Genomic DNA, 14,464 nt, shown 5'->3' with positions numbered 1-14,464 from the left:
GGAGAGCTTTCAAGTGATCATGTGCATAGGTACCTAGGTCAGTTCCAGAGAGAATATGTGCAGATATTTACTGATGGGTCTAGTACCCAGTCTCTGGGAAAACTGGGTTTGGCATGTATGTGGAGGAGCGTCAGATCCAGAAGAGTATCCGCATAACTGGCGTCATTTCTGTCTTTTCAGCTGAACTATTGGCAATTTTATGGGCCATGTGGTGGATAGAGGAGGTCAAACCTGCAAAAAGTATGATATGCTCAGATTCTGCGGCTGCTCTGGTGGCTTTGAGAGGTTTGAGAATCAAAGGCCCGCTCTGACTTGATCTGTGAGGTTATGTGTTGCATGTGCAGGATAGAGACAATGGGCTGCCAAGTTGTTTTTCTGTGGGTATGGGTCAAAGGCAATGAAATATCTGACGGTCGCAAGTAAGCTAAAAAAAAAGAAGAAATTATAGATCTGAAGGTCCAGGTCCACTAGGAAAACTTGAGTGCTTTAGCATTTGTACAGCTAGAGATCCAGTGGCAAAAAGAGCGGGCAGAAGAGGAAAGGAGCAGGCTGTATTTTTCTGTACAGCCATCTATATTTAAAAAAAAGTATACAATGAACTCTGGGAGAAGGGATGACATTGTTATAACCAGGCTGACACTGGGACACTGTGGTCTAGCCAGTTGCTTAAATGTCATAGGCAAACATCCAGACGGACTCCGTCAGTGTGGACAGCTGGAGACAGTGCAATATGTCTTGTTCTCATGTCATGTGAGAAGTACAGAAATGAAAGGCAGCAGATGTTTGAGGAATTGGCAGATCAGGGCCTCAAAGGCTTCTCTTTTAAGGCTATTTTTGGGGCGGTGTAGCCGCCCCCTATAAGTGAGTTTTGGACACCGACCAAAAAATTTGTGTACCCCCTAACCCTTCCATTGTTAATGCAAATCGATACTTTTTTCATATCAGCCAATCACATTACAGCTAGTGTCATCACCACTAACTGTAATGTGATTGGCTGACTTTGCAAATTCAGGACTGTGATTGGCTAGCGAAACACATGACACATGTGCAGCCCTATGAATAGCAGTATGGACTTTAAAAAAAGTAATTTATCCTTTTTTTAAAGTGAGTCATGTTGTGATGACCACACACCGCCCACTTCACACTGGGTGTGATTTTTTTTACACCAGAGGTGAATTTTCAGCATATTGGAAGAACAGTCTTGGGCTTTCTCCACTCTACTGATCTATATTCGAAAGTGTAGGGCAGTGGTTCTCAAACTTTTTCATGTCAAGGACCCCCAAATTGACACTTAGACCGCGGACCCCCATTTGAAAAGATAAGCCAGGGACCCCCATAATAGAAGATTTTTATGGCTCTCTAGCAGTGCCATTTCAACCATTTTAATTTCAAGGACCCCCAGTTTGACATGCATTAGGCTACGGACCCCCATTTAATGGCATGTATGTCTCTGGGACCCCAATTCATATTGTAAAATCAATGTTAATTTAACTCTGAGAGTATACAAATGGAACCAAATGGACCCGTTAGGGTCCATTTGGTTCATACTGTCGGCCTCTCAGAGTTACAGACCCATAAGGGTCCATTTGGTCCCTGTCCATCATTTAGCTGGGGACCCCCTGGAACCCCCTCAAGTACCCCTGGGGGTCCTCGGACCCCACTTTGAGAACCAATGGTGTAGGGTAAAGTAGTAAACTCCTCGCCTGTGGAGGGCAGCATTACACGTGTCAGTGTACAGCCTGACGGAAACTAAAAAGAAGAAGATGAACTGGCTTGTTTACTTTTGGTTAACTTTTAGATCATTTATTTTTTACTAATGTGTTTCTTTTAACCTGTATCTATTAGACATTAATAACAGCAGTTGGTGGATCTACAGTCTTTAGCTGTCTTCTCTCTGTAAAGGACATGTTACTTCTATTTCTGGTGATTCTGTCATGTTACTGTGGTGGTAAGTAACTCATGTCTGTCATGTTAATGCAAACGCAATGGATGTAAAATAATATAACTTCAGTTTTTCGCTACTACATTATTGTAACTATCTAGCCTTGGATCTATAGCTCCAATCGGAACCTTTCTCTCCGCTGTAGAGCTCCGAGATGAGGTTCCACTAGACTAGGGCGCGGCGGCTAGGCTAGGCACTAGCTCTGAAACGTGACTGTCAAACCAATACGATGACAGACGAGCGTCATGTGAACCATAAGACGAATCCACAGACGCGCTGCCTGGAGCTGCCTGTAGGCGGCCATTGCTGCGGTCTTACGTCCGCGTAGCGTTCAGACCGCAGCAATGGCGGCGCGCAGGGCAGCGCGCCGTGGATTCGTGTATACTGTAGCTAAGGTTCCACATTCTCGGGTGCCTGTAGGAGGCGACACCGGCGAATATAGACCCCTTAACACAGTGGTTCTCAACCATTTTGACATGCATTGAGGCTACGGACCCCCATTTAATGGCATTTCTATCTCTGGGACCCCAATTTATTTTGTAAAATCAATTATAATTTAACTCTGAGTGTACAAATGGAACCAAATGGACCCGTTGGTTCCATTTGTACACTCTCAGAGTTACAGACCCATATAGTCCATGAGCCAGAGCCCCAAAATTGAGCAATGATTATCGAAAGAGTGGGCAAAACCAAACCTATATATTAAATTGTTCATAGGGTCAATACGAGTAAATAAATATATGATAACCTTTCCACAGGAGTAGCTTTTTCATGGTTATCACACATTTTGTTATTTTCCCCATACGTACATGACAGGTGAAAAAATTACAAAATTTAAAAAAAGAGTTATCATAATGAAACTTCCTGAGTTGATTACTTACATGAAGACAATGATTTATCGTATTACAAGTTTTCTGAAATCGTATATTTAAATATGCAAATTAGGCATTAGGAAAATATGCCCAAATTTGCATAACTTTCCAGAATCAACATTGGACAAAGCCAGAGTCAACATACTTATTTCATTTTGTTAAGATGTTGGAGGCAAAGGTTTTTAACGAGGGAATATTCAATATCTGGCTCAATTTTGGGGCTCTGGCTCATGGACTAAATGCCTAATTTGCATATTTAAATATACAATTTCAGAAAACTTGTAATACGATAAATCATTGTCTTCATGTCAGGAAGTTTCATTATCATAACTCTTTTTTAAATGTTGTAATTTTTTCACCTGTCATGTATGTATGGGGAAAACAACAAAATGTGTGATAACCATGAAAAAGCTACTCCTGTGGAAAGGTTATCATATATTTATTTACTCATATTGACCCTATGAACAATTTAATATAGGTTTGGTTTTGCCCACTCTTTCGATAATGAAATCTTGTCTGGCTCATGAACTAATAAGGGTCCATTTGGTTCCTAACTATCCATCATTTAGCTGGGGACCCCCTGGAACTCCCTCAAGGACCCCTGGGGGTCCCCGGACCCCACTTTGAGAACCAACGCCTTAACAGACGACGTCACACTGATAATAACCAGTACGCGCTCAACCAGTATGCGCGCAATGAAACCCATTCTGTCAGGTCTCGCTAGGACGCGCCTCACTAGCCAACACACAAAGAGGGGGTTGGGGTGTGCTGAAACCAGTGCACCCCGAAACAACAGGTTGGGAATTGATTGCAAACAATCACCTGTGCGTCCAGTCTCAACGTTAGTACTATGCATGATTCTTACCCTTTTCCGCACACCGTATCCAAAAAGTAAAGGTCGTCCCCACTGCTCTCGGATGTTTAATATTTTAGCGCTCGAAAAAAATACTAACCGACGTCTTGAAACGAGCGTTTTAATCGCTTTTTGTGGCATGTTTTCCCAATGCAATCTTACGGGAGCAGTTACTGCGCATGCGGACGGGGTTGACTGGCCATAGGCGGAATAAATATTTGTTTTAATTAATAATCTAAATCTGTGATGTCACTTGCTCTTAAGTTTTCAAATAATTGCAGTGGATTTAAAAAGTACAATATTTGCCCCTGATATGTAATGGAGAAGTATAAAGTATTGACATTTTTAAATACTCAAGTGAAATAAAAGTATCTCAAAGTTGTACTTAAGCACAGTACTTGAGTAAATATACTTTACTTTCCACCATGGTAATTCATTATTAACTATATACCTGCAAATAATACAAACATTTGATCGATTTCTTTGCAGACTATGCCCTTATACCAACCCCTGTGATGTTCAGATAGCAGACTCAGGGTGGGCAACTTTGATGATGGAGAGGGCCACTATGTTTCCACACTCACTCCAGAGGGCCACATTTCATACTGTCGGGCAGAAACCATATCTCGGTGTTTTAACTTTTTTCGTAAATGAATGCCCTACTTCGTCATTCTATGTCACACAAAAGTAGCAAAAAGCAGATCTACAAGCTCAAAACACAGTGCAACGTGTTTTGAGCTTGTATTTCTGCTATTTGAAATTCTGAATATTTTTTTGCAATTTTTGAATTGGAATCCTGAAAAGTAAATTTTGAATTGAATTTCAAGTTAACTTTATGAACTTAGATACAAATATATTGGACATAAAAAAGACAATATAATTTTAATTATAGCTAGCTAAACCAGCTAAACCAGCCAGAGTTCCACCACCAGGTTCTGGAATAGTTTTAACCCGGCTGCTGTCAGAATGCTGAATGAAGCATGAGCCCCTTTCCAGCAGCCTGACAATAGGCGGTACTGCCCAGCTGGCTGCAGACTTTTCTGGCTCTTCCTGAACACACCTGTGGATTATTATACCAGGAAATGACTTGGACTTATGAGGAATCATACCAGCGGGAAAAAAACCCTTTAAGTGTACAGTTTGTGACAAAAGCTTTAGTCAATGCTAATCTTAAGAAACACATGTTGATACACACAGGAGGGCTTTAATTGTACTCTTTGTGGCAAAAGCTTTAGTCAATGCTAAAGATTACTTTTTGTTGCTCTCCTTCATGGAGCTACTTGCGGATTATACCAGGGTCAGTCCACCTTAGGTGAACACGCACTGACCCTCTGCACCTTAATCCCCATGTATAACGCACAATCTTTTTTTATTTATTTTTTTTATTACTGCGCTCTTTTCTCTCTAAGCACCTTAGCGTCTATAAGTATATCATGCACAGTATACATACATTGCTGCTATGCTCAGGCACCTTAGTTTGTCTCTTATCTCAGGTACTTTGTAAATATGTAGATAACTTGTTTTTGGCCTTCTATTGTTCTCTGTTGATCTCCTTCCCACTTAACCCCCTACCCCTCTTCTTTTTCTCTCTCCCCACTCTTCTTTCTACGGAATTTAACGTTGCGATGGGAGTGTTGTACAAAAACGAATTTCACCCACTTTTTTACCTTGTAAACCTGTGATGTGACAATAAACCTGATTCTGATTCTGATTCTGATTCTTAATACTAGTCATTAAGCTACTAATATAGACGTATAGAATTAATTAAAGCGGGTCATGTTAGCATGTTTGCAATTGTAACAGCTGAAATCAATAATATATCAGTGTTCCGATATTAACCTGCGGGCCGCATTAAGTGAAGGTGGGGGCCGCATGTGGCCCCCGGGCCACCAGTTGCCCATGTATGAGATAGGTTAATAGATGATTAACCTCTCTCTGTCTGTGTTTGAAGGCTCATATGGATGGATCACACAGAAAGAGCCGGAATGCTATGGGAGTGATTTGACTATATCTTTGGAAGATACCGTACCATACCATAGCCCTATGGTCTCTACCTTTCTTCGAGCGTGGTACTTCGTGCCAGCTAAACCAGGCAGCTATAGTGTACCAAATGATGAACGGATACAAGTGACCACGAAGAACCGGACGGTGAGTTAGACATATGGGATATGATCTCCTACATCAGTGGTTCTCAAACATTTTAATTTCAGGGAGCCCCATAACTTTTGTACACTCCATTACTACTCTTGACAAAATATACAACACCAAAGGCCAAGTGGCCTTGCACCTGAAGTGATTACATTTCAGACCTGGGTTGAGGACATTTGACCATTTCTTTGCAGACTATATAGTCTCATGCCAACCCCTTTGATGTTCAGATAGTTTAATCGAGGATTATTTTATGACAGATCCTACGATCTTACTTGAAGCAGAACGAATTTACAAGGGTAGAATTACAATTGGCTCTCGTCTCTGTTTTTGTGTTCTCCCCAAGGACCCACGCTACGAGATATCGAGAGCTAAGTTCATCATACGTGAGGTGACAGAGAGAGATGAGGGGTTTTTCGCTTATCAAGAGTCATTCATGTACCCATTCAGAGTGCAAGTCAAAGGTGAGACCATATGTGTTCCAGTGCTGTTCTAGGATTTATGTAAATAACAAGACTAGGCCCACAAAAAATGTTCGTCGACTACCTTTTTTTCACTCACGAAAACTAAATAAAAACTAAGCTATGATGACTAAAACTATGACTAAATATACTGACAATTTCGTCAAAAAATAAAGACAAGTCATTTGGCTGTGTGTGCTGTGTCATGCTCCATCTTGCAGATGTGGATTTAGTTAACTAAAACCTTATAATATTTAGTCAACTAAAACTAGACTAAAAGTAAAACATTTCAGATGACTAAAGCTAAATAGAATTTTATTCAAAAGACTGTGACTAAAACAAAATCAAGATTTGCTGTCAAAATGAACACTGTTTATGACGTACCTCCCCCTTCAGGGGAGTCTCTGGTTATAATGGAGACGTAAACAGAATCTATGAAATAATAACTAAACCGGTTCTGGAAGGTTGTGGGTTTTACACTTCATGGTTGAAAAGAGCCATATGACGTATGCATGATATGCATGTGTGATTACTGTACATTTGGTCATGGTTTCAGCAACCTTCCTTATTTGGCCTGCCTCTGAAATAGTCTAACCGATTGCATCATCCCTATCCAAATTTGGACAATCCGAGCCCCACTGATTTCCATTATAAAAAGGGAAGTTAAATGTTTCAAAAAGTATAGAAAATATGTCAACAAATTAGTGAGTACAGAAGAAATTTGCCGCTGATCAGTCCAGTGGTTTGTGAGATTAGCTCCAGAAAGACATACAGATCCACAAGCTAACAACTCGTCACCTTGTGACAGTCATTTCTTTCTATGTTTAAAGGGATAGTTCACTAGCCTGGTAAACCCTCCCTCCGGAAATCTCATTTCCATTTGATTTCAAGAAGGAGTCTGGTCTGAAACGCCTTTCTCCAATAATCGCTCTGCTCGCCGAGCCGACGAGCCTATCAGCGTCGTCGCTCATTGTTCTGTGATTGACAGCGACAGTTGGCCAATCAGGTGGCGAGTTCGAGTGAGCCCGAATGAACCCGAGTGCAGCCTGAGAGCCGCCGACAAAAGACGAACGGCAGCCATTGTTGTTCTCCGAGTGCCGTCACTTCTTAGTTTCGTTCTTAAAACGGTCTCAAACTTCTTTTTTGAGGCACGGAATTTACTATTAACATATCGTTTGGATAGAATTTAGTTGTTTAACTTCATATATGTGGTCAATTAATCATGACAGAGCCTATTTAAAAATATAAATTTAGAGAACCGGCAGGGGCGGGGAGTGACACGCATGTATCCCAATAAGGCAACCTATTTTCGGCATGGCCGTCCCAAAAGTCCCGTTGCGTCACATAGTCTGGAGCTCGTCAAAATGAACTGCTCATTGGCTGAAGGGGGAAAACGATCATTGGTTGAAGGGGTTGTCAGTCAACGGTATTACTCCCGCCCAACTCCAGCCCACAGCGATTATTGCAGAAAGGCGTTTCAGACCAGACTCCTTCTTGAAATCAAATGGAAATGAGATTTCCGGAGGGAGGGTTTACCAGGCTAATAGTTCACACCCAAAATGTATTTTTTTCGATTAGTCACCCCATGGAGACTTGAATTCATGGATATTTCTTTTGTTTTTGTCGCATTCCTAAGCCAATGATTTGATGACCGATGAGCGGAACCGCTGCCTATCGGTCCACTGGTCATCAAATTATTGGCTTAGGAATGCGACAAAAAATAAACGTTAAAAGATATTTCAAAGTATATTTTCGTCAACAGACATGACGAACAGATGACAGCTTCCTTTCTCTGCTTTTCAGGGTTGTGCAGTTCCAGACTCTATATAGCATTCAGAGATTGTGGAATAGTTGTCTTGCAAAATACAGACACAGGCCCATGCATGCAGACGCACACACAGACACACCCTTTTATAGACAGCGAGACTCTTTCAGAGCCACGCCCTTCAAACTGATATGCATCACAAGTCCTGACCACATTATTTCACTGTAATGTCAGTGTAGTAACTGAGTAGTAATACCGTAATATGCCTGACTACGCCACCTCCCGCTTTTGGAGGGGGCAGGAGGAACCCCTAAACCTTACACTGTTCAACTTGCCTTAAACAGGAACAATTACTTTACTAGAGGCAGTTTGTGGAAAAATATAACAACTTTATTACCATGAAATTACAAAACACATCACTGTTGTCTATTACAAACTAGCACGACAATTAAGGTCCTTAAGGCAAGGTATTTACTATTAAAATGGCAATCCAACAGTTACCTCTCGCAGTCTAAGGAAGGGCGGGTCGGCCCGTGCACACAGTGAATACCAAAATAACTAGGGGAAAAGAAAAGGGGACAGGCCTGGCCTCAAAGAAATCATGCAATATAAATACAAAATTCAAATACAAAACATGCAGTGCCAGGTTATATCAAATAAACAAAACAAAAAGAGTAAATTAACAGTGGAAAACAGTGGCCGGTGTGGTCCCTTTAAGGAGACAAACAAAACGCATTAGTTGCCAGCCCTAATATCACACTAAATAAAACACTATATTCAAATCATTAAAAGAACAGCTTAAACCCTACTTTGTGTTGCAGTAACTGTGCACACAATGCAAGGCCAAGGCGAGGGGGGCAACCTCAACACCAGAGCTGCTGTATAAAAGAAGACAGTGATGTTACAAACTAAAATACATTAAAATCCACAAAGAGGCAATGCATAAAATGTATACTGTGTCTCCAGGTAGGGCAGACAGAACAGACACCACAGGAGGTCACTTCATTTGTAAAACTGAAATAATAAATAAATGCATTAAAATAAGATAATAAAACACAATGATGTTGGCTAAATTAAAGTGCTAAAGAGCATGGGAAGCCTCCATGTGCTCAACAGAAAATAGGCAACCAAACAAACAAAAGCCAGCAGTAACATGTGCTCAAACAATAAGCTAACATTAGCATTAGCTGCAACAAACAAAAGGGTCGCACAGAGTAGCAGATCTACAAGGTTCAGTTTGAACTTTTTGGCCTACCATGTGTTCTCCTCCTCCCAGCATGAACCATGCAGCCTACAGCAGAGACAAATGGCTCTCTACTGGCAGGAGCTAGGATTTTATACTTCCTGGTCATGTGACTAAGTCAGGTGCAGTGGGTGCACCATTCACCTAGATTCCCACACCAGTTAACCCCTGTCACATTCATTATTAAGTATTATTCATGTTTCCCCCTCTGCATGTTTGTGTGTATTGTATTACTGTACTTGTGAGGGCCCAATGTCCCCATAAGTATAGTAGAATTTGAGAAATAGACACTGTGAGGGCCATTTACCTGGTCCTCACAAGAGAAATGGTTGTTTTATGGTAAAACATAATCTTAGTGTTAGGCTTACAGTTATGAAAAGATTCATTTTGTGGTTTAAGGGTTGGGGTTGGAGTTATGCCTGATTTATTAGTTGCACGTGGGTGTCGTGCACCGAAAATAGTAGATCTACAAGCTCACAAGGCATCGCAGCACGACCTGTTGTGAGTTTGTGGATTGGCTATTTGCGGCTTTAGGATTATGGTTAAACAGTGGTAAAAATGGCATTTGTAAAATCACTGTCCTAAAATGTTGATTTTGTGTGTGTGTGTGTGTGTGTGTGTGTGTGTGTGTGTGTGTGTGTGTGTGTGTGTGTGTGTGTGTGTCTGTTTAGATTGCTCAAGTAGAGTGACAAAGGCGTTTGGATCTGACTACTACTTCAGATGTCCCACTAATGCGTATTCCCTGGAATTCATTCCTCTTGATTACACATATGGGTCAGACGAGGTAGGAATGCAACTATTGATTATTCTATCTACAAGTTCACAACGCGTTGCAACACAAGCTTGTGGATTGGCTATTTTCATAAAGTTTTGTTATGTCTTTATTTTCCGCCTATACTAATACCCAAAATAGTGGGGATGGCTATCATTAGGATTTTATCGATTCCGACATCAATAATTGTCAACATTAATGAATAGTAACTCTCGATACCCAAGCCGTTTATTTTATGAAATGATCGATTTTGTTTTTTCTTTACCCAGTCCCAGGTCTTGTGGAATCGCACTAACCCGGCAGCCAGTGAGGCAGGAGGCAGGGGAAGGATGCTGAACAACAAGTGGATGATGAACAAACTCACCTATGAATCTGTTGGCTACTACACCTTCAGGGACATAAACCACAAGTTTGTTTCCAGAAACAGGATGAAAGTTGAAGGTTAATGATGTAGAATTATCTGACATTGTATCACAAACAACTCAGTGGTGGGCAAAGTCCTCAACCCCAGTTACTTGAGTCAAAGTATAGATACTTTAAAAAAATCTAAGATTTTCCAGAAATGTACAAAAATATTAATAGTAGTGAAAATAGCTGATCTCCATCTACTACACCAAATCTCTTTGGCAAAAATAGCCGATCTACAAGCGTTTTGAGCTTGGAGATCGGCTATTTTTGGCTTCCCATCTACACCAAATTTATTGGGCAAACATAGCTGACCTACAAGTGCTTTGAGCTTGTAGATCAGCTATTTTTGCCCCCCCCCCCCCCTATTTTTTGGCTACTGAGGTTCAAGTGGTTAAGTGGTTGATTCATAATGTACTTTTCCTTTCTTAGAGTTACTGGAGGTTCGGGCCGCTTTGCGGTCCTCACATCTAGAGATCGGGCCGCGTTGGGGACCAGTGATCCAACTAATATGGCCATATATGGAGATCTCTATCTGTCAGTCCTTGTCCCTTTTATGGGCATGCCCATAAAAGGGACAAGGACTGACAGACAGAGATCTCCGTATATGAAGATCTCTGTATTGTCAAAAAGAAATACATGTAAAAGAAATGGTGGGCAGTATATACGACAGCGGCTACCCCCAATTGTCATGTTTGAGTTGTATGACTATGAGATGAGGAGACGATTGAGCTAACGCTAGCTGGTAGGCTAGCTGGCATTACATCAGGTAGGCCTAGCCTGCAACAAATTTGTCGCCTCCTTATAATTAATAATCTGTCTAATTATCCATATGGCTGATACAGTCTAAGGTTGTTAGCTTGCCTATCGCGGCTGCATACTGTATACTGGAGCCCTGAATTATAGGTGAATTATTGTTGTGTTGCTGTTAGGGAACAACGTTGTGTCTGCAAAGTGTGGAGTTATTTGGAGCATGCGTCTGCTGTGAGACAATAGCGAACACTGACTCCGCACTCCATGGGTGTCCTCCTCAATTCTGGTAGACAGATAGTACACTCAACAGTACAATATCTGTATTTGAAATGTAGTGGAGTGAAAGTCAGAAGTATCCAAAAAGGAAAAAAAACAAAAAAATGCAAGTATATGTAATGTACTTTGTTACTGTCCACCACTGCAAATGATCCTCTGATATTTCAATCTTTCATCCTGACTTAATTCCATAGTTTTATTTAAATGCCATCCCTTCTATCTCATATTACAGAACAGAGACAGTACTTTCAGGAGAAAGTCCAGGGCGAGGACCTCCACATCACATTATTTGGGATGGATCCTGCGTTGTTTGACATGACCTTTAAAGCAGATGCGGATCATTCAGAGAAAGTGCTGGTGATGAAGGCAGGCAAACTGCAGTTCAACACGTTCAACATGTTTCCAGGTAGAATTAAAAAGCTGTATGGACCGACACGGCAGATTGCCATTGAGGACCTCCAGCCATCAGACTCGGGTCGCCTTGATTTCAGTGACTTGCAGGGCAACCTGGCCCTCGTAGTGTTTCTGCAGGTAAAGGGTGAGTTACAGTATGCTGCACTGATCCTGCTACCACGTTAATGGCCCTTTTCCACTATGAAGGGTAACCCAGAACCTTCATAATCTGATCTGACTTTCCAGAACTCATGAAATTCTGTGATGTTTTTTTGTTTGATTGCACCAGAATGATAGACAACACTCACTTTCTGTCCATTTAGGTACTTCTCATTTATTTAATAAATTAGGCAACATGATCCAGACGGACGCGTTTCGACTACAAAGCCTTCCTCAGCGCAATCATGATTCCTCATCGAAAGATGACTACGTTGAGGAAGGCTTTGTAGCCGAAACGCGTCTGTCTCTGGGTCATGTTGCCTGCTTTATTAAATAAATGAGAAGTACCTGAATGGACAGAACATGAGTGCTGGCTATCATTCTTTACATGATTTACTTTTGGAGCCCAGCAAGTTTTTGATATTGCTTTTGTGACTGGAGTTTGTGCTCACATTCCATTTAGTTTGCATTATAACCATAACTACCGCTGAAGGGGGAAGTACCTCATAAAAAAACAGGGTGAAAATAGCTATTTTAGACAAATGCTGAAAATATTAGTTCTGAGTTCTTGGGTTCCCAGAAGTCAACGTTAGTAGTACCTCCTGAGCAGGGCCTAAATTAGATTGTGAGAACCATATGTGAAACCAAGCCGCAAATGGAAACAAATCATGAACCTCTTTCAAGGCACGGCAAGGTTCTTTTAGTTCTTGTGTTCGAAAAAGAGCCTTTAATCTCATCAAAGTTTCTGGTTCACATAAACAAACCAGGGCATTTCTTTCTGTTCTTTCAGAGCGTTACCCTTATCTCAAATATATTGGTGGTGCTTTCGGCATATTAGCGGTGGTGTTCTGCTGTTGGTATGTGAGAAAGCGCTGCTGCAAGAAGACCACTAGAAAGAACAACTATGTTCCTGACACAGCACCAGATGTATATGACCATGATGTGAGTATCCAACACAATGTATATTACCATGATGTAAGCACCAACACAATGTATATTACCATGATGTGAGTACCCAACACAAACACACCCTGCTTAGACTAATTTCAGAATAATTCATATTTGAAGCAACTCTATGTTTTCTTGTCAAACTGCTATGTTCAATTACAGGACAACATTCAGCCGTCCACTTCAGCTCATCCTAGTCCTAGTCCATCACATGGACCAACTTACCCACTCTACCCCCAAGAGCCTGGATCCACTTACCAGCCACCACTGGTAGCTGTTTAACATATCATAATGTGTCCACCTCAAATGTATTCTATACCAGTGGTTCTCAAACTTTTACATTTCAAGGAACCATAACTGAGTGAGTGGTCCCTGTACCACACTTTGAGAACCACTGATGTATAACCTGACAGATCAGAATTGATGAGGATTGTTTCATCTTACAGGTGCCTGGTCCTGAAGAACCTCATATGAGCTCATCTCAACCTGAGGTATGGACCCACTCCCAAATAAATAAGGAAACCAAATAGCTTTGTGCTTAAACCCAAAGCCTCGTTTCCGCTAAGCCCTGTGTGATGTGCTTTTTACTCCACTACAATTTAACAGCTTTAGTTACTCTGCATATTACAAAACATACTGTTAAACTCTATTTTATACTTTGGCTATTTTCGAAAAGGATTGACACATTTTTGAACAATTGGGAGTACTTTTAGTTTTGTTCCTTAACACATCCACCGCCAGAGGTTAATCTCATAATGTACTCACCAGTGCCAAGGTTTTATTGTTGTTTTTTGTTTTTTTCACGTCGCCATAGACCCCGTTAAAATCCTTAAGAATGCGCGATGCACTGTTTGTAAACATCGTGCACATGTCCCTGTGTCTACCAGTGCAGACCACGTGTCAAACGGGGCACCCATGTTGTAGTTAGAACGGTTTATGTTAAACAGTGATGACCGAGGAGAAAAAACTACAAGGGAGAAAAAGGAGTTTTAGTGTGCGCTTTAGAATGGAGGCCGACGGGAAAAAAACGGATCGCAAATAGTTCCGTTTCCGGTGGTGTTACACTGAAAATGGTCCATGTCGAAAATTGAAAAAAAAAAAAAAAAGGAAAAAGCACCCGGACCGTAGCACTACGGTCTCGGCGCTTAACAGTTGGATTTAATGGACCGTAGGACTACGTTCTTGGCGTTTAATGTGCTTAATCATGTTTTGATGCTGATACTTTTTACTCAAGTAGTTTCTCATATTGTATATTTACTGCATTAAAGTATAATGTCTTTCTCCAGGCGAGGATCACAGGACCAGAGGAACCTCCTCTATATGATTCTCTCTTCTCTTCTGGTGCTGAACCCCAGTTTGAGCTGAAGGGAATGACGTTCCCTTCCGCTCCACCCCTCAGTTCAGACACGCCTTACTCTGATGTCTACACCTCAGACAAACTCAACTTTCTTTAGGAAAAAAACTAGGGAAAAAA

The 14,464-nt window shown here is 41.2% G+C and overlaps 1 protein-coding gene across 1 annotated transcript; it reads left to right on the top strand.

Moving 5' to 3' along the window:
- Positions 1–1,862: 1,862 nt before the first annotated feature.
- LOC311040331 (uncharacterized protein) lies at positions 1,863–14,464 on the top strand. The gene is made up of 10 exons (XM_084050543.1): positions 1,863–1,948; positions 5,619–5,815; positions 6,162–6,279; positions 9,956–10,068; positions 10,326–10,497; positions 11,723–12,028; positions 12,833–12,984; positions 13,153–13,260; positions 13,437–13,481; positions 14,277–14,464. Exons 1-10 carry the CDS (start codon positions 1,906–1,908, stop codon positions 14,442–14,444), a joined length of 1,422 nt encoding a protein of 473 aa, XP_083906669.1. The 5' UTR covers positions 1,863–1,905; the 3' UTR covers positions 14,445–14,464.

The sequence above is a fragment of the Gymnoscopelus microlampas genome (assembly GCF_963454915.1).
Source record: "Gymnoscopelus microlampas genome assembly, chromosome: 23".
Taxonomy (NCBI): Eukaryota; Metazoa; Chordata; class Actinopteri; order Myctophiformes; family Myctophidae; genus Gymnoscopelus; species Gymnoscopelus microlampas.
This window is presented reverse-complemented; position numbering and strand designations above follow the sequence as displayed.